The 18,787-nt window shown below is 52.1% G+C and overlaps 1 protein-coding gene across 1 annotated transcript in view; it reads left to right on the top strand.

Annotated features, from left to right (window-relative positions):
• Positions 1–18,618, top strand: part of COL23A1 (collagen type XXIII alpha 1 chain) — a 292,792-nt gene extending 274,174 nt beyond the window's left edge. The window contains exons 18-29 of the mRNA XM_084763840.1: positions 503–547; positions 1,860–1,949; positions 2,684–2,746; positions 3,041–3,097; positions 3,329–3,355; positions 4,593–4,655; positions 4,739–4,792; positions 5,036–5,062; positions 11,061–11,114; positions 11,283–11,369; positions 14,154–14,192; positions 14,622–18,618. Coding sequence (XP_084619966.1) covers positions 503–547; positions 1,860–1,949; positions 2,684–2,746; positions 3,041–3,097; positions 3,329–3,355; positions 4,593–4,655; positions 4,739–4,792; positions 5,036–5,062; positions 11,061–11,114; positions 11,283–11,369; positions 14,154–14,192; positions 14,622–14,624 — 609 coding nt within the window. The 3' untranslated portion in view covers positions 14,625–18,618. The remainder of the gene's footprint in view (positions 1–502; positions 548–1,859; positions 1,950–2,683; positions 2,747–3,040; positions 3,098–3,328; positions 3,356–4,592; positions 4,656–4,738; positions 4,793–5,035; positions 5,063–11,060; positions 11,115–11,282; positions 11,370–14,153; positions 14,193–14,621) is intronic.
• The last annotated feature ends 169 nt before the right edge of the window (positions 18,619–18,787 follow it).

The following is an 18,787-nucleotide window of genomic DNA, read 5'->3' as shown; positions in this document are numbered from 1 at the left end:
GATCTCCTAGCACAGCTTGTGGGGCTCAGAGAAAGGGGTCCTGTCCCTTCCTAAACAACTCTCATCCCTTCTTCAGACCCTAGCTACCACTCTTGTGGGGACCCCTTGGGACATGCCGTGGCCCAGATGTACACAACCATTCTGTGGTGTGTGCCTGTCCATCACTCCTTGTCTCCAGAGATCCCAGGTTGGACAGGGTCTGGTATGACGCTAGCACCCCTGGACACTGTGACCTAGGACAAGTCACTGGACCCTCCTGTCCTCACCTCAAGGACCCCAGCTGGTAGTGACAGTTGCCAGCTGCAGCTGCCCTTCAGCTGAGCACACAGAGGGAGACAGTGGGTCCCTTCCAGGAAGTCCCTCTGCAGGGACGTAACCCCAGGGGCTGTGAGCTGGCCAGGGAGACAGCAGTTGTCCCTTCACCCCCACCCCACACCTTGGGCCGTTAAACCACGGGCTGCTGAGGAAGACACAGTTCCTTTTGTCATCTGTTTCCTTCCAGGGTGAACTTGGATTGCCTGGTGCCCCAGGGATCGATGGAGAGAAGGTCTCACCCTTTTATTTCTATGTCAGTGTTGTACTGGGTGTGTGTGTGGGGGGGTGTGGGTGTGTGTTTGTATGCATGGGTACATGTATGGGTATATGTGCATGAGTGTATATGTATGTGTGTGCATGTGTGAGTACGTGCATGTGTGGGTGGGTGTCTGTGTGTGTGCATATGTATGCATGTATATGTGAGTGTATGTGTGCAAATGTATGTGAGTGTGTGTGTGCGCGTGTGTATGTGAGTGTGTGCATGTGTATGTGAGTGTATGTGTGCATGTGTGCGTGTATGTGTGTGTATGTGCATATGTGTTCCTACCTAGACATAAGTAAGCAATTCTATAAAGATACATTCTGTCTGGGAAGATACAAGGGATGGGATAACATTTAAGATGTAATATGAATAAATTAATAAAATATATATTTTTAAAAAGATACATTATATCTATGAATGTATCTTTGCTGCTGGGTCAGGTACATCTTGCACATGTCATAATTGGTTGCGTGAAGGAATACTGTCACTCAGATTTCCTGACACATGAGCACAGAGCTGGAAGCATAGCTCAGCAATGGAGTACTTGCCCAGCATGCATGAGGCCGTGAGTTCAAGCCCCAGCACCACCAGATAGATGGATAGATAGATAGATAGATAGATAGATAGATAGATAGATGAGACTGAAAAGATGGCAGTCCTTGCTGCTCTTGCAAAGGACCAGAGTTTGGTTCCCAGCATCCACTTGGAGGCTTATAACTCCAGTCCATGGCTTCTGCAGGCACTTAATTCATGTGGTACACAGACATACATGCAGACAAAACATCCATACACATAAAATAGGAATAAATAAAAAATTTTAATTAAAAATTTAAAAAGCTATCCTCATGAGTGTCCCAAAAGGAGCACCTCAGCCTTCACAAGCCACCCCAAGCTTGCAGGGAAGCAGAGGTGGGGTGTCCCCATAGCTACCCTGCTGCATTCAGCCAGTGTTCCCTGCTACCTGGCCTGGAGGTGGAGGAGACTCACAAGCAAAAAGTGGAATGTAAGGTTATGTATGCTGGCGCACACACCTGTAATCCCAGCACTGTGAAAGTGGAGGCAGAAAAGTCAGGACTTCAAGGTTATCCTTGGCTACATAGCCAGAGAGAGAGAAGCAGGGGGGTGAGAAGGTGAATGAGTGAATGAATGAATGAGTAAGTGAATGAATCAATGAACAAGGTGTGGTATACAGTCAGACCAGGTAAGCTTAAGGGCCCACAAGGGTCAGGTAGAAGAGAATGCCCATCAGTCTCCATTGATTCCTTTTTCTGGTGGCTTTCAGGGTCCCAAAGGACCAAAAGGAGACCCAGGAGAACCTGGGCCAGCTGGGCCCAAAGGGGAAACAGGCGAGATGGGCCTGTCAGGCCTTCCGGTAGGTGGCTGGACAGGGCCCCACCCTTTAGACTTGCTGATGGTGGCAGGGTGGGGGGTCCTCATTGGAATGCCCAGTCTCCCAAGGTCTCGGGTTCCTCGGGTTATGCTAACATGGCATAACAACGTTCCAGTCCCAGTGACAAGCCGAACTGGTCAGGACCAAGAGTATCCCCGGCATAAACACCCGCCACTGTCGTGAGCTTTTCTCTCTTGCTCCTGGGGCGTCATTAGGGAAGCTGCAGGGTGGAGGCTAGTCATCCAGACACTGCACATATCAGCCGAGACAGCTTTTACCACGTTAGCTCTCAAAGCAGGCGCGACATACGAGTCATGTGTGCATAGGCGTGCAAGGTGGATACATATTAGATGTTATGTTTACTGTCTTGGGAAGTAAAAGTATTTTGCTGGCTGGGGGGAAAATTACAAGAAAAGCTGCAGGATGTTAAATAGCCTTTAGGGTCCCGTCACCTCACAGCCCATGCGTAGGCCTGAGAAGGTGGCCCTGGGATTTGAACCTTCAGCCTCTGCACCACAGGACAGTTTGTCTATGCCACTGGCATTCTTCTCCGCTCCCTATGTGGGTCATGTAATTTGGAGGAAACTGCCTTAAACAGAAGATGGTGACTCATCACTGCTGGGGGTGGGGGTGGGGTGGGGGAGACAGCAGAGCTTGGTGGGAGGGAGGTGACCTTAGGATGAACAAGAAGAGCTCACTGGCCACTCTGCCCACAGGGTGCTGATGGTCCCAAGGGAGAGAAGGGAGAGTCAGCATCTGACCCCCTACAGGAGAGCCTGGTAAGGGGAAACTGAGACTGGGGACTCTCCTACACCCAACCCAAACCTGATGGGATCCCTGAGCCTTGGCCTGACCCAATACAGGGCAGTGGGAAAGTCTCAAACTGTGTCCTCCACTTGACTTCCTGCTGAGACCCAAAAGCCAAGGGTCCTCCAACAAGTTGTGCCCTTCTGGGGGCAGAAAGGGGCCTTGTCCATGGGCTCAGGGTGTGGCACCAGGAATGCCTAACAGTATGCGAGAGCTCCAGAGGGCAAGCCAATGAGGATAACTAACCCATTTCTCACCCTGCCTAGGCCCAGATCATAGTGGAGCCAGGGCCCCCCGGTCCTCCTGGCCCCCCGGGCCCCATGGTAAGGACAGTTGAACCCACAGCAGCTGGGATACCAAATGGGGAGTGAACCTGCATGGGGGGGAGGGGAGGAAAGGTTTCTCCCATGGGGGAGTGGGGCACATCAGGTCAAGGGGGCGGAGCTCTGGTCAGTGCCACAGGAGCCCGTGACTAGCCTGATTCAAGAAGGTCTCGGCCCTTCAAGTTTTCTCTCAGCCACACAGCCCTACTGATCTGCTCTCTCCTTTCCCAGGGCCTCCAGGGGATCCAGGGTCCCAAGGTGAGTGCAGACACACCCTAATGGACAGAGTGAGACCTCTGCTCAGCCCATACATTCCCAATCCCTTAGACAAGGTCCCCAGAGCAGGCCCATCCCATGTTTGAGGCTCTGTCCTTTCCTTCTCGCTCTGCCTAGTTAACCTGCTGTCTCCCACTACCTCAGCCTCCTTGCCCATTTGCCCACCTTCCTCCTCTACTCCCCGTTCCGTGTCCCCTCCCCAGCTCTTGCCCATGCACATCTGCATCTTGACTGTCCACCACCTAGACTTGAAGCCTTGGGTTTGATAAGTTTTTTTTTAAGATTTATTTATTTATTTTTAAGATTTATTTGTTTATTTATTATGTATACAATGCTCTGCCTGCATGTACGCCTGCAGGCCAGAAGAGGGCAGCAGATCACATAAATGGTTTTGAGCCACCATATATGGTTGCTGGGAATTGAACTCAGGACCTCTGGAAAAGCAGTCAGTGCTCTTAACCTCTAAGCCATCTCTCCAGCCCCCTGTTCTTTTTTTTTTTTTAAGATTTATTTATTTATTATGTATACAGTGCTCTGCCTACATATCTACCTGCATGCCAGAAGCAGGCACCAGATCTCATTATAGAAAGTTGTGAGCCACCATGTGGTTGCTAGGAATTGAACTCAGGACCTTTGGAAGAGCAGCCAGTGCTCTCAACCTCTGAGCCATCTCTCCAGCCCTTATTCTCATCTCTTAAAGCAAGACCTCAAGTACCGTGTGTCGTGTGCCTGCTCCAAGAGAGGCAAACACAGAGTGGAAGGGTAGCCATCCTCACCTCTTATCATACAGGATCTAACCTCTCCCTCTCCAGCACAGAGGCCCTGTTGGGGACTCTTGAGTCACAGCACCCTGACCTGGCGTGGTGACCAAGCACTGCTTCTGATTCTATTTTGTCCCAAGCGTTAACACATTATTGTTTGAAGAGACGTCTGCTGCCGGTCCTGGTCCTTCAGGGAGCTGGTGGTGGTCAGGCAAAGTGCTTCTGTAGCTTGATGGTGACATAGCCATCAGGGGGCCCTGTGTGTGGAGGAAGGGAAAATGTACACACGTGCAATGTGGGCTATCATTTTTTTCCCATGGAGCACGCTGGGGCCAGGAGTCTGGAGTCCATCTCTCTCCCGCCTGCCATGCACACCTCATTCTTCACACAGACCCAAGCTTTCCTGTCCTGCCTGTCCCACCCCTTTTCCCTGACTGGTTTTCCCTCTTCCCTTCCAGGGCCTGGATGGAGCCAAGGGAGAGAAAGGTGCATCGGGTGAGAGAGGCCCTCACGGCCTGCCTGTGAGTGTCAGGAGCTTTGTTTGTCCTAGAGATGTTGTATCCTATGCCCACTGTGCCTGCTGATGCTCTCCTTTTCCACCCAGGGACCAGTTGGCCCACCAGGCCTTATTGGGCTGCCAGGAACCAAAGGAGAGAAGGTAACCACCTTACCTGGGGGCCCCTGCTCACTGGGACCACATATCCATCACCGCCACTCAGCTTTTGGGGCTCATCCCTTGGACCCTGCTGAGCCCCTGCACTCCATGGGACTAGTACTGTCTCGCTGTGACACCATCCTGCCCTGCCCCTTGTCAGTTACCAGCTACCCGGCTGAGCTCCCAGCATGGGAGTTGTCTAACACTCTGTTTCCACTCCCTCATGCCTTCTGTGTCTCTTCTCAGGGCAGACCCGGGGAGCCAGGACTTGATGTAAGTTTCCTGCAATTCACTGTGAGTGCCTGGGGCCTCCTGTGTGTGTCTTCTGCTCTCGTGTTGTGTTGCCCATACACATAGCTACCTGGTTAGCCCAGATTAGCCCAGGTTGGTCTATCCCATCCCATCCTTGAGGCTGCTGCTGACTGGTTCCCTGTGTCCTCAGCACAGAGTCCAGTGACATCCACTAGGGTACTCTGGAGATGTATGATAGGTTGACAAGACAGGGGCAGTGGAAAATCAATGAACTTGATGGATGAGTAGAGAATTGATCCATTAGCGCTAACGGTAGAGGATAGACAGAGAGACGGATGGATAATGAATGATGGCTGAAGACAGAGAGACAGATGGACAGTGGGTGATGCACAATGGATAGATGGTGGATGAAGGATGATGGATGGATGGATGATGGATGGATGGATGGTGGATGGATGGATGATGGATGGATGGATGGATGGATGGGTGGTGGATGGATGGTGGATGAATGGATGGTGGATGGATGGATGGATGGATGATGGATGGTGGATGGATGGATGGTGGATGGATGGATGATGGATGGATGATAGATGGATGGATGATGGATGGATGGTGGATGGATGGATGGTGGATGGATGGATGGATGATGGATGGATGGATGATGGATGGATGGTGGATGGATGGATGGTGGATGGATGGATGGGTGGTGGATGGATGGTGGATGAATGGATGGTGGATGGATGGATGGATGATGGATGGATGGATGGATGGTGGATGGATGGATGGATGAATGGTGGATGGATGGATGGATGATGGATGGATGGATGGATGGTGGATGGATGGATGAATGGTGGATGGATGGATGGATGATGGATAAATGGGTGGTGGATGGATGGTGGATGGATGGATGGTGGATGGATGCATGGTGGATGGATGCATGGTGGATGGATGCATGGTGGATGGATGGATGGATGGTGGATGGATGGATGGTGGATGGATGGATGGATGGTTGATGGATGGATGATGGATGGATGATGGATGGATGGTGGATGGATGGTGGATGAATGCATGGTGGATGGATGGATAGATGATGGATGGATGGATGGATGGTGGATGGATGGATGATGGATGGATGATGGATGGATGGATGGATGGTGGATGGATGGATGGTGGATGGATGGATGGTGGATGGATGGATGGTGGATGGATGGTGGATGGATGGATGGTGGATGGATGGTGGATGAATGCATGGTGGATGGATGGATAGATGATGGATGGATGGATGGATGGTGGATGGATGGATGGTGGATGGATGGATGGTGGATGGATGGATGGATGATGGGTGGATGGATGATGGATGGATGGTGGATGGATGGATGGATGATGGATGGATGGTGGATGGATGGATGGTGGATGGATGGATGATGGATGGATGGATGATGGATGGATGGTGGATGGATGGATGATGGATGAATGGATGGTGGATGGATGGATGGTGGATGGATAGATGGATGGATGGATGGATGGTGGATGGATGGATGGATGATGGATGAATGGTGGATGGATGGATGATGGATAAATGGGTGGTGGATGGATGGTGGATGGATGGATGAATGGTGGATGGATGGATGGTAGATGGATGGTGGATGGATGGATAGATGATGGATGGATGGTGGATGGATGGTGGATGGATGGATAGATGATGGATGGATGGATGGATGGTGGATGGATGGTGGATGGATGGATGGATGATGGATGGATGGTGGATGGATGGATGGATGATGGATGGTGGATGGATGGATGGTGGATGGATGGATGATGGATGGATGATAGATGGATGGATGATGGATGGATGGTGGATGGATGGATGGTGGATGGATGGTGGATGAATGGATGGTGGATGGATGGATGGATGATGGATGGATGGATGGATGATGGATAAATGGGTGGTGGATGGATGGTGGATGGATGGATGGTGGATGGATGGATGGTGGATGGATGCATGGTGGATGGATGGATGGATGGTGGATGGATGGATGGTGGATGGATGGATGGATGGTTGATGGATGGATGGATGGTGGATGGATGGATGGATGGTTGATGGATGGATGGTGGATGGATGGATGGTGGATGGATGGATGGTGGATGGATGATGGATGGATGGTGGATGGATGGATGGTGGATGGATGGATGGATGGTGGATGGATGGATGGTGGATGGATGGATGATGGATGGATGATGGATGGATGGATGGATGGTGGATGGATGGATGGTGGATGGATGGATGGTGGATGGATGGATGGTGGATGGATGGATGGTGGATGGATGGTGGATGAATGGATGGTGGATGGATGGATAGATGATGGATGGATGGATGGATGGATGGTGGATGCATGGTGGATGGATGGATGGTGGATGGATGGATGATGGATGGATGGTGGATGGATGGATGGATGATGGGTGGGTGGATGATGGATGGATGGTGGATGGATGGATGGATGATGGATGGATGGTGGATGGATGGATGGTGGATGGATGGATGATGGATGGATGGATGATGGATGGATGGTGGATGGATAGATGATGGATGAATGGATGGTGGATGGATGGATGGTGGATGGATAGATGGATGGATGGATGGTGGATGGATGGATGGATGGATGGTGGATGGATGGTGGATGGATGGATGGATGATGGATGAATGGTGGATGGATGGATGATGGATAAATGGGTGGTGGATGGATGGTGGATGGATGGATGGTAGATGGATGGTGGATGGATGGATAGATGATGGATGGATGGATGGATGGATGGTGGATGGATGGTGGATGGATGGATAGATGATGGATGGATGGATGGATGGATGGTGGATGGATGGTGGATGGATGGATGGTGGATGGATGGATGATGGATGGATGGTGGATGGATGGATGGATGATGGATGGATGGATGATGGATGGATGGATGATGGATGGATGGTGGATGGATGGATGATGGATGAATGGATGGTGGATGGATGGATGGTGGATGGATAGATGGATGGATGGATGGATGGTGGATGGATGGATGGTGGATGGATGGATGGTGAATGGATGGATGGATGGATGAATGGTGGATGGATGGATGGTGGATGGATGGATGGTAGATGGATGGTGGATGGATGGATGGATGGTGGATGGATGGTGGATGGATGGATGAATGGTGGATGGATGGATGGTGGATGGATGGTGGATGGATGGATGGATGGTGGATGGATGGTGGATGGATGGATGGTGGATGGATGGATGGATGGATGAATGGTGGATGGATGGATGGTGGATGGATGGATGGTGGATGGATGGATGGTGGATGGATGGATGGTGGATGGATGGATGGATGATGGATGGATGGATGGTGGATGGATGGTGAATGGATGAATGGATGATGGATGAATGGTGGATGGATGGATGATGGATAAATGGGTGGTGGATGGATGGTGGATGGATGGATGAATGGTGGATGGATGGATGGATGGATGAATGGTGGATGGATGGATGGTGGATGGATGGTGGATGGATGGATGGATGGTGGATGGATGGTGGATGGATGGATGGTGGATGGATGGATGGATGGATGAATGGTGGATGGATGGATGGTGGATGGATGGATGGATGAATGGTGGATGGATGGATGGTGGATGGATGGTGGATGGATGGATGGATGGTGGATGGATGGTGGATGGATGGATGGTGGATGGATGGATGGATGGATGAATGGTGGATGGATGGATGGTGGATGGATGGATGGATGGATGAATGGTGGATGGATGGATGGTGGATGGATGGTGGATGGATGGATGGATGGTGGATGGATGGTGGATGGATGGATGGTGGATGGATGGATGGATGGATGAATGGTGGATGGATGGATGGTGGATGGATGGATGGTGGATGGATGGATGGTGGATGGATGGATGGTGGATGGATGGATGGATGATGGATGGATGGTGGATGGATGGATGGTGGATGGATGGATGGTGGATGGATGGATGATGGATGGATGGTGGATGGATGGATGGTGGATGGATGGATGATGGATGGATGGTGGATGGATGGATGGTGGATGGATGGATGGACGGATGGTGGATGGATGGATGGTGGATGGATGGATGGTGGATGGATGGATGGTGGATGGATGGTGGATGGATGGATGGTGGATGGGTGGATGGATGGATGGATGGTGGATAGATGACACATTACTAAAAGAGAGGGTGAGGAGAGCAGTAAGGAGGCTGCTGCAGTGCATTTGTAACCAGCGATGAGACCTTGGTTAGGGCGGTATTGTAAGAAGGAGACAAGAGGAAGCATTAGCTTGATGTTGACTGCATCAAGCCTCCTTTGAAACACAACATAAATTAAAAAAAAAAAACAGTTCAAACTTGCTTAAAGTGACTCACAACAGAGAAGTCTAGATTAACCACCTGTACTCAGGGCTCAGCCATGTCAATGCCACCCAGCCTTCTCCCTCTACGACCTTTGCCTTCCCACTGTGGCACTCACCAGAGAACTGGTTCCAGCCAGTTTTATCCAGACAAGCAGCTTCCTGGACCAAAGTCGGCAGAAAGAGTGCCCCCTCTAGTGGTGCAGGGCAAGTCTCTTTGGTTCTCCTTAGTCAACCCTGGGCCATCATGGGGTTATAGGAGTGCAACTTCCTGTGTGGCCAGGCTTGGCCCCTTGTCGCCGGGAGCTGGAGTGGTCAGTGAGAAGGGAAGAAGGGTCCAGAGAGGTCACAAGGCAGAGGAGAGGAACGGGACAGGATGAGGGCTGCTTGTCCTCCAGACTAAGGAAAGTGGGCCTTGATGAGGAAACATGGACCAGCCAGGCCCCTGACTTGGAGCGTCACCTCCCATTGATAAGACAGAACTGGAAAGTAACTGTGCTGAACCCCATTCAGGTTCTGGCCCCAGGGAGGCTAATGGGGTGAAGCTAAAGACACTCTCTGTGGCTGCGGGGTAGCCTCAGCTGCCTCCAAGAAAGGCTGGCGCTCAGTGTGACATCTAAAAGCCCCACCATTTTCTCTGTCTAGCAAGCCCCAGCCCTCTCCGCCCAGCTGGTTGGCAGCCTTGCTCAGGAGCTTCCCGTGCTGCCCACCCCTTGTGGAAACAGCCTATGCCCCATTGCCCTACCAAGTCTATCTCATAAGTTTGTGCCTGAGCAAGAGTCTCATCGCGCTCCATAGCCTGAGGGATGATTGGAAGGCATGGATGGATGGATGCTTGAATGGACAGATGCATGCTTGGATGGATGGATGCACGCTTAAATGGACAGATGCATGCTTGGATGGATGGATGGATGTTGCCAGGAGACATAAGGGAAGAAACACCCCAAATCCATTTCTGTCCCAGCCCCCAGCCTGCAGCCTGGCCCCTACTGCATGCTTGGTCCTTAGGTAGGACAGGTGGAGATTAGATTAAGAGGTAAATGTGGAGGCCGGGTGTGGTGGCGCACGCCTTTAATCCCAGCACTCGGGAGGCAGAGGCAAGCAGATCACTGTGAGTTTGAGGCCAGCCTGGTCTACAAAGTGAGTCCAGAACAGAGAAACCCTGTCTCGAAAAAAACAAAACAAAACAAAAGCAGAGGTGACTGTGGAGGAAACTAATTCAAGGGCGGAGAGCACAAGGCACCCTCCCTCAGTCTGTTAAAGATGGCCACATGACTCCCGTGGATTTCCTTTGTCCCAGCCAAGCCTGGGCCAGTACCAGTTGTGTCTGGCTGTGACAAGGGGGAAAGCTCCTTTCCAGCAGCTCATCCTACCTGAGGATTTCTAGCCAGGAACAGAGTTGGGGCCCTAGATGTACTCTTCTCCCTGTGCTCATCTGGTACCCAGAATGCACATAGGCTGGCAACCAGAGACTGGCAGCTTGTGCCACTGTTATGTGTAGACAAAGGAGGAGGGTGGATGAGAGAGCGGCAGAGGCCTCAGGCCGTGGAGAAGCGGGCTCGGCCCTCATTTCAGGTTTAACCTTTCATCCGTCTGGCAGGGTTTCCCAGGACCCAGGGGAGAAAAGGGCGACCGGAGTGAACGTGGAGAGAAGGTGAGGGCAGGGAGAAGGGAGATGGGCCGAGCATGTGGGGGAGGGGGAGGCTGGGCCTAAAGCTGCACGTTCTGGTGGCTGCTGGAGCCTGGGGCGCCTCACTGAGAGGTGGTGGAGGGGTCCCAAGCCTGACACCCACAGCCACCCTGTCATCTCCTTCTTCTGCAGGGGGAGCGAGGGGTTCCTGGCCGGAAAGGAGTGAAGGGTCAGAAGGGGGAGCCAGGCCCACCAGGCCTTGACCAGCCATGCCCCGTGGTAGGTGTCTCAGCAGGATGGAGCTCCGCCCAGGCATAGGTGCCGCTGCAGCGCCACAGCTCCTTGTGCTGTGCTCCCGATACTCCCATGAGCGTGGCTGAAACATGCAGCCACCTATAGCAATGGAGGCCTGGCCAGGGAGTGTTTACCACCCCTAGTTGCTGTCTTCGATTTACTCAGCCTCAAGGTAGAACTGACTTGAGTGGTAACTCATCGTGGGCTAACCTGGGGTAGGGATAGAGAGGATCAAGGTAAAACTGACTTGAGTGATAACCCATCATGGGCTAACCTGGGGTAGGGATAGAGAGGGTCAAGGTAAAACTGACTTGAGTGGTAACCCATCATGGGCTAACCTGGGGTAGGGATAGAGAGGATCAAGGTAAAACTGACTTGAGTGGTAACCCATCATGGGCTAACCTGGGGTAGGGATAGAGAGGGTCAAGGTAAAACTGACTTGAGTGGTAACCCATCATGGGCTAACCTGGGGTAGGGATAGAGAGGGTCAAGGTAAAACTGACTTGAGTGGTAACCCATCGTGGGCCAACCTGGGGTAGGGATAGAAAGGATCAAGGTAGAGCTGACTTGAGTGGTAACCCATCATGGGCTAACCTAGGGTAGGGATAGAGAGGGTCAAGGGCAGGAACAGAACTGGCTTTTCTCCCCCAGAGTCATCAGTAATTTTGGGGTGCCCTGGGAGGGGGCTAGGGGCTGGGAAACCCAGCAGACAGAAGACTTGGTGAGGACAAAGTCAGTAGGTGTCCAGCCCCTCTCCCTCACCCTGACCATGGTTACGTAAGCCCTTAGTGGGGTCTGGCTTCCTCTGGACTTTGTGAGGCCAGGCTGGACTGTGAGGTGGGAGTCCCTCAGTCACTGGGAAAGTCAGGCCACCCTGTCCCCTAGGTCTCTCCTCCTGTCCCTTTCATCACACTGTCTTCTCCCTCATCCTAACCCACCCAGCTGATAGCCCAGCCTCCTCCCCAGTCCTGTCAGTAAACATGCAGGTCCTTCCTTTTCTGTTGCCTGCTTATCTGCCTCACTTCCTGCTGGTACCAGCTCTTGATAACCCACCGGGCTGGGAGTGAATCTCCCACAGTTCAGTTCCTGTTTCCTAGAAAGCTGGAGGGTTACATGTCGGGGTCTATAAGCGGTGCACAGAAAGGACAGGCAAACGAAACAGCTGGGTCTCCACACTAAACCGTCCAGACGGTCACACCCAGGGACCCTCATCAGGGCTTTGGGAAGCAGGCAGACTGACTAAGAATCTGCTCAGTCCCCTGGCCTCCAGCGAGTTCCTTCAACCCTCTGTGCTTTCCTCTCCTCCTTCCAAGTGGGTCTGAGATGTTACTGGGGGGAGGGGGGAGCCTGTATTCCAGCAATTGGGAGCTTACGGCAGGAGGATGGAAAGTTTGAGGCCTCTGCTGCACAGAGACTCCGTGTCAAGCACAGACAGCCAGGGCTGAGGACATGGCTCAAACAGTAAAACACTTGCCTCGCAAGTGTGAAATCCTGAGCTCAGATTCCCAGAATCCATGAGGAAAGCTAAGCACAGTGGTGTGTGCTGGAGAGGTGGAGACAGGCAGATCTCTGGAGCCCACTGGCCAGCCAGCATAGCCTACTTGGCAAAGTTTCAGGCCAATGGACACCTATCCCAAACTAAAGATAGAAGGGGCCTGAGGGCCTGACCCCCACACTCATGTGCACACATGGCATACACACACACACACACACACACACACACACACACACACACACACACACACACACAACAGCTGAGAGGGTGAAGAAGCCTTGCCCTGCTTCCACAGAGCCTGGACCCAGACTTCCTCCAAGTGAGTAAGCCTTTGTCTTCAACACAGGAACATCCTCGATGTGGACGCAAACGAGGGGCACCGGGCTCCCCGGGCCTTGCGAGGGGCACTGGGCCCTGCCCTGTGGTACGCAGTGTGGCCGCTGTGTGCTGTGTGTGCAATGCTGAGCCTTCCGGGCTGCTGGCTCTGCTCCTTCTCTTCCTCATTTCTGCCTTCTGGTGCATTCTATCCCTCTTCTCCTCTCCCCATCTTCTGGTCCCCAAACCTTGCCTCAGCATGTACTCGGAGTGGGGACAGGGAGGGTGTCCTATGCATTTCCCTATACCCGTGCTTTGGAACAGAGTGGAGTGTTCGTGCCTCAGGGGCCCCCAGGGACTTTACATTTCCTTCACTTCCAGCTGTCCAAGCCACCAGAGGAAGCCCACACCTGCTCATGCCTAAAGGTTGGGTAGGCATTGTTGGGGGTCTCAAGACAACCCCATCTCCAGTGCCCAGGGTTCACCCTGATGACACCCACCTCCCTCCCAGATCCAATCAAAGTGGCCGGAAAAAGCTGGGGAGATGCCACCTCCTTCACTGTCACTCTCTCGGAGGCATTCCTGCCCAAAGCCTGAAAGCTTTCAGGGCCCCCTGGATGTCACTTCTGGCAGGCAGGAAGCCATGTCACCCCTTTCCCAGGACCAGGCCCTCGTCTGGCTGGCAAATGTCTGGCACAGTGCCCACTTCATCAGAGTGTCCTGTTTCTGCCTACTATTCACCTCAAAGCACCAGGAGAGGACAGGACAAGGGCAATGAGGGGACATTATGTCCTCAGATAAACAAAGGAGGCACCCAGCCCTGCCTTAGTGGAGTCTAGTGGCTTCAAGAAACCACTCCTTGGCTGCATCTCTCTAAAGTCCCAGGAAGGGGGGGGGGGCATATTAAGAAGCCATCAGCTTCCTGTCCCTGTCACTTAAACCTTCTTCTTCTTTTCCAGGGTCCTGACGGGCTGCCTGTGCCTGGCTGCTGGCATAAGGTACCTTACAGAAAAGGGTCTCGAGGGTGGGCCTGGAAGAGTTGGGATGGGAGAGTTAGATGGACAGAGAGGACACATAGGGGACCAGGCACCATCACACAGAGCTTTGAGTCTCTGTCCCACTGTCCCACACAGTGACAGAAGAGTCAGGTTTCCCAACGATGTTTGTGGTGACGTGGCCAAGGCTTGGCTGATGTGTGTCATCTGCTGGTCGTCCAGGTCTTGGTTGGCGTTTGGCCATGCCAGTTCCAAGCCATTAGGGAGCCTCCTGGGACTTATCCCAACTGCCCCCACTGAAAGGGGCCTAGAAGGAAAAGTGGGGCTACACTTGTTCCTGAAGAAACTGGCAGGGTAGGTAGGGGTAACTGATGAGACCCCAGGGCCTCTCCAGGCCCCTCTGTCACCTTCCATTTCTTTCTCCTTTTCCAGTGATCCGCAGACATGGCTCCCAACCTGTACAGATCTGTTTGGATGTTTTTAACTTGTGTAAAAACGAAACAGTAATATATTGATCTTCTTTATGGGATGCGCCAACTGTGGCCTCGTAACATTTGCAAGTGTGCCAACCAGCCCCCGGGCAATCCGCACAGGAAGCTGGCAGGAAAGCAGACAGGCTGCTCTGGGAAAACGTGTACTTGAGGGTCCTGGCGGGGCCTAACTTTCCCAGGGAAGATGACGAAGGTGAGAATGTCTGGCTCAGGTGAGGCTGGACAGACTCCAGGTTGGGCCTGCAATCACCCGATTAGCAGAGACAACAACTGCTCCCTGAAGCCCCCCTGCCCTGAATTCTCACTGTCCAACAAGACGCCCTTGGACAACTGCTGTACCCTCTGACCCCGGGACCCTGACAAAGGCAGCTGCACTGGGACCATATGTTCAACAGGGCAGGGGAAGATTTCTAGAGGCCAGCCCTTGGAAAGAACCCCGAGAGAGCCTTTCTCCAGCCAAGCTCAGCCTTCCAGAAGCCACGCTGTCACAGGAGCTTGTATCCTCTGGCCTTGGGAAAGGGCAGGGCTCTGTGAACACCTCAGTGTGGAGCCAGCTGCAGGCAGCCCAGCGACCCCTGACTGTATGGTAAAGAGACCCATACACACTAGTTGCCTCTTCCAATCTCCTCACAGCCTCACCCAGAGCGGGAACAGAAAGAGGCTTTGTCAGCCCTGAGGAGACAAGCCTCCTGCTCAGAACTTGGGTCTCACTGACCCCAAGTCTCCCACCCAGAACTCTGGTCAGCCTGACAGAAACAGGCCTCCTAGTGAATGGTACAGACGCCATGATCCCAAAGGCTGGTCCCCAACAGGCTGAACAACACAGGTGTGGCAGAAACCCCTGCTGTCTGTGGAGAGGCTTCCCCACTCCTAACAAAGGTTTCTAGCTCCCCGATCCATCCGTGGCCTCACATCTGTCCCAGTTTAGAGGCACTGTGAGTAATAAACCACACAATGCGTGTCTGGGTGTGCCTGTCCTTGCAGACTTCCCCAGGTCACCTCTGGCTGAGTTTCATTCTGATGGCTCCTGGATAAAGGGTTTTTCCTGGGGTGCGAAGCCTTCTCAGAAACTAGAAGATAGGTTCAGAGTTAGGAGATAGGCTCATGTCCTGGACCTACACATGTCACCAGAATCCTGGGACCAGTCGTGTCACTAAGCCTTCTGTTATGCTTAGCAAAGGCACCCCAAACTTGTTGCCTTAGAATGTTCATTCTCTCAGTTCTAAAGATCAAGATGCTATGGGGCTGGAGAGATGGCTCAGCGGTTAAGAGCACTGGCTGCTCTCCCGAAGGTCCTGAGTTCAATCCCCCAGCAACCACATGGTGGCTCACAACCATCTATAATCAGATCTGGTGCCCTCTTCTGGCGTGCAGGCACACATTTAGGAAGAACATTGTATACATAGTAAATAAATACATCTTTAAAACAACAACAGAAGATCCAGGGGCCCCCCTGCCTGGGTCTCACTCGGACTCTCATTCATTTGGTGGTTGGTGCCTGTCAGCTAGGATCTCAATGGCATGACACCCACCTACCTAGGACCCTTCCACGTGGCCTGGGCTTCCTCACAGCATGCCAGCAGGATTCCTAGAAAGCTGTGTCACCTTGTGTGACCAAGACTCCAAAGTCATATGCTGCCACTTGCCGCGAGTCAGAGACTCGTCCAGTTGACGTGGAAGCAGACAGACTCACCTCAATGAGAAAAGTGTCAATGTCATAAGAGAAAATATGGGAGAGTAGATCTCGTTGTAGCTCTTCAAAAACAAAACAAAACAAAACAAAACAAAAACCAGCTCTCATGTAGCCTAGGCTAGCCTCACTATGTAGCTGAGGATGACCTTAAATTTCTAACCCTCCAGTCTCTACTCCTGAGTGCTGGAATTACAGTTGTGCGCCACAGTGCCTGCTTTATACAGTGCTGTGGTTCGAACTTAAGGCTTTATGCATGATAGGCAAGCACTTTACCAACTAAGCTACATTCTTAGCCCTTGTTATAGCATCTTTACCTAATCCCTCCTGCCTCTCTGTAGCATGAGACAATAATGCTCAAAAAATTCTGATGTGGTTCAGTAAGATTCAGTTTTGTGGAACACACACAGAGGCCAGGACACATCAGACACTCGGAAGTACCTATAGCTGGCTGTCCTCACTATCGGCTCTGAGACCAAGTGGTGACCACAGCCCTGCAGAGTGGGTCCATGTCTCCCCTCTGCTTGTCCTGAGAACACCCTGAAGAGAGATGCCCAGCGAATGTACCCATTATCACAGAAGACAAAACCAAGCTCTTTCTGTGTGTATAGGAAAAAAAAAAGTAGGAGGCTGTGATAACATCTTGGGCCCCCTTCCTCCAAAGGCTGGGGTCTAAGGAGAGCCACATTCTCTAGATTGTACATGTGGATTCCTTGTTAAACAGAGGCCCAGCCACACACAGGTTATGCCAAGTCCCTACCTCTGTCCCCTTGAGGGGCCAGCAATAGGTAGCTAACCATCATCTCTGCCACTTGACTGGGTCAACTGGGAAACCAGAAATAAGAAAAAGAAGATGGATGTAGTGGACCAAGATGGCTACGGTGGCTCACTGGTGTCAGCGCCTGCTTTGGAGATGCAGCATAACCTCCTGAGCCCACCGCACTCTACAGTTAGCAAATCACTCTTCCCTTCGCCTAAGAACGTTCATCACTTGTTTCCCTTCATCAGTCCTGTGAAGAAGGGGGCAGCGGTGGTAGGTGTCACTATGTCCATTTTACATATAGGAAATCTAAGGCTCAGAGTGGGTTAGCCATCTCCTCAGGGATGCACAGCCAGGCTCGAGTGGCAGGCTTGGGACTGGAGCGATACTCTTGGAGGTCACCTAATTTGTCTTCAGAATTGTTGGGCAGCACATGGAATCTGCTGGTCAGTCCCCTGACAATGGGTGGAAAGCAAGTAGAGCTTTGTAGAGGTCCAAGTCACGTGATCTCCCTTTTGCCTCCCAGGCTGGCTGCAGTGGGCCATTCTTGTATCCTTCTTGCAAATGGACATGCAGAGCCACTGAGCCCTATGCTAGCCTGGAGTAGGGACAGACAGAATAGTTGTTAAAGGTTCCAAGCTAGAGACTAGGGAACGCCCTGCCTCCTCAGTGAGCCTCAAAAACGGAGAGGCCTCGGTTCTCCCTGCCGAGCAGGGGCAGTTCTCTCTAAGCCATATCTTAGAGGAGTCTTGAGTCCTTGAGTGTTCTGTGCTTTGTGGCTGCTAAAGAAACCACCAGGATGGCTGTCCCCATGGAAAGATGGCTCCAAGGCTTGAGGGAAGCTGGCTTACACGATTTCCATCCTTAAAGGAGGCTTTGAGTTGTCACAGGATTGGGGGGACACTCCTGGCATTCAGGGGACAGTCAAGGTTAGCATACACCTGCAATCCTGAGCATTCGTTTCCAGTGGTGTAGCTGAGAAACCTTGCTTTAGCTCCAAGGCCTGTGGGTAGGTGTGCTTGCTTGCTCATTGAGAAAGGGTCTCGATGCATAGCCTAGGTTGGTCTCAAAGTTGCAATTCTGCCTCAGCCTCCCAAATCCTGGGATTACAAGCTTGCACCACTGTGTTCCGCCCAACCCCACATCCAAATCTTTCTCAGCCTCATCCCAGATCCTCTCGGCCTATGCCCTCTTGTCCCTGCAATGTTGCCTTGAAGGGCAAGTGACAGAAAATAGACAGGAGGACATTTAGCGTGGGGCCAGGGGCAGGAAGGACAGGCCTTTTCTGAGCAGGAAGAGGGGCTCTTAGGTAGTTCTGCGGTTAACAACAGGAAACTCCGCTCAGCTTGAGAAGATGGAAGGACTCTGTGGCTGGGTGCCGGCGACAGGATGCAGCTATGAGAATGTACTAATGCCACTGAATTGTACCCTTCAAAATGGCTTGTTTTTTATGTATATTTTACCACAATTAAACAAACAAACAAAAAGCAAGAATACAAGGTTGTTCTTTTTTTTAAATATTTGTTATTTAATTTTAATTTATGTGCGTTGGCGTGAGGGTGTCAGATCTTGGAGTTGCAGACAGTTGTGAGCTGCCTTGTGGATGCTGGGAATTGAACCCGGGTCCTTTGGAAGAGCAGGCAGTGTGCTTAACCAC

This window comes from Acomys minous (assembly GCF_964271855.1).
Source record: "Acomys minous genome assembly, chromosome: 16".
Lineage (NCBI taxonomy): Eukaryota > Metazoa > Chordata > Mammalia > Rodentia > Muridae > Acomys > Acomys minous.
Note: the sequence above shows the minus strand (reverse complement) of the source record. Positions and strands in the feature narration are given on the sequence as shown.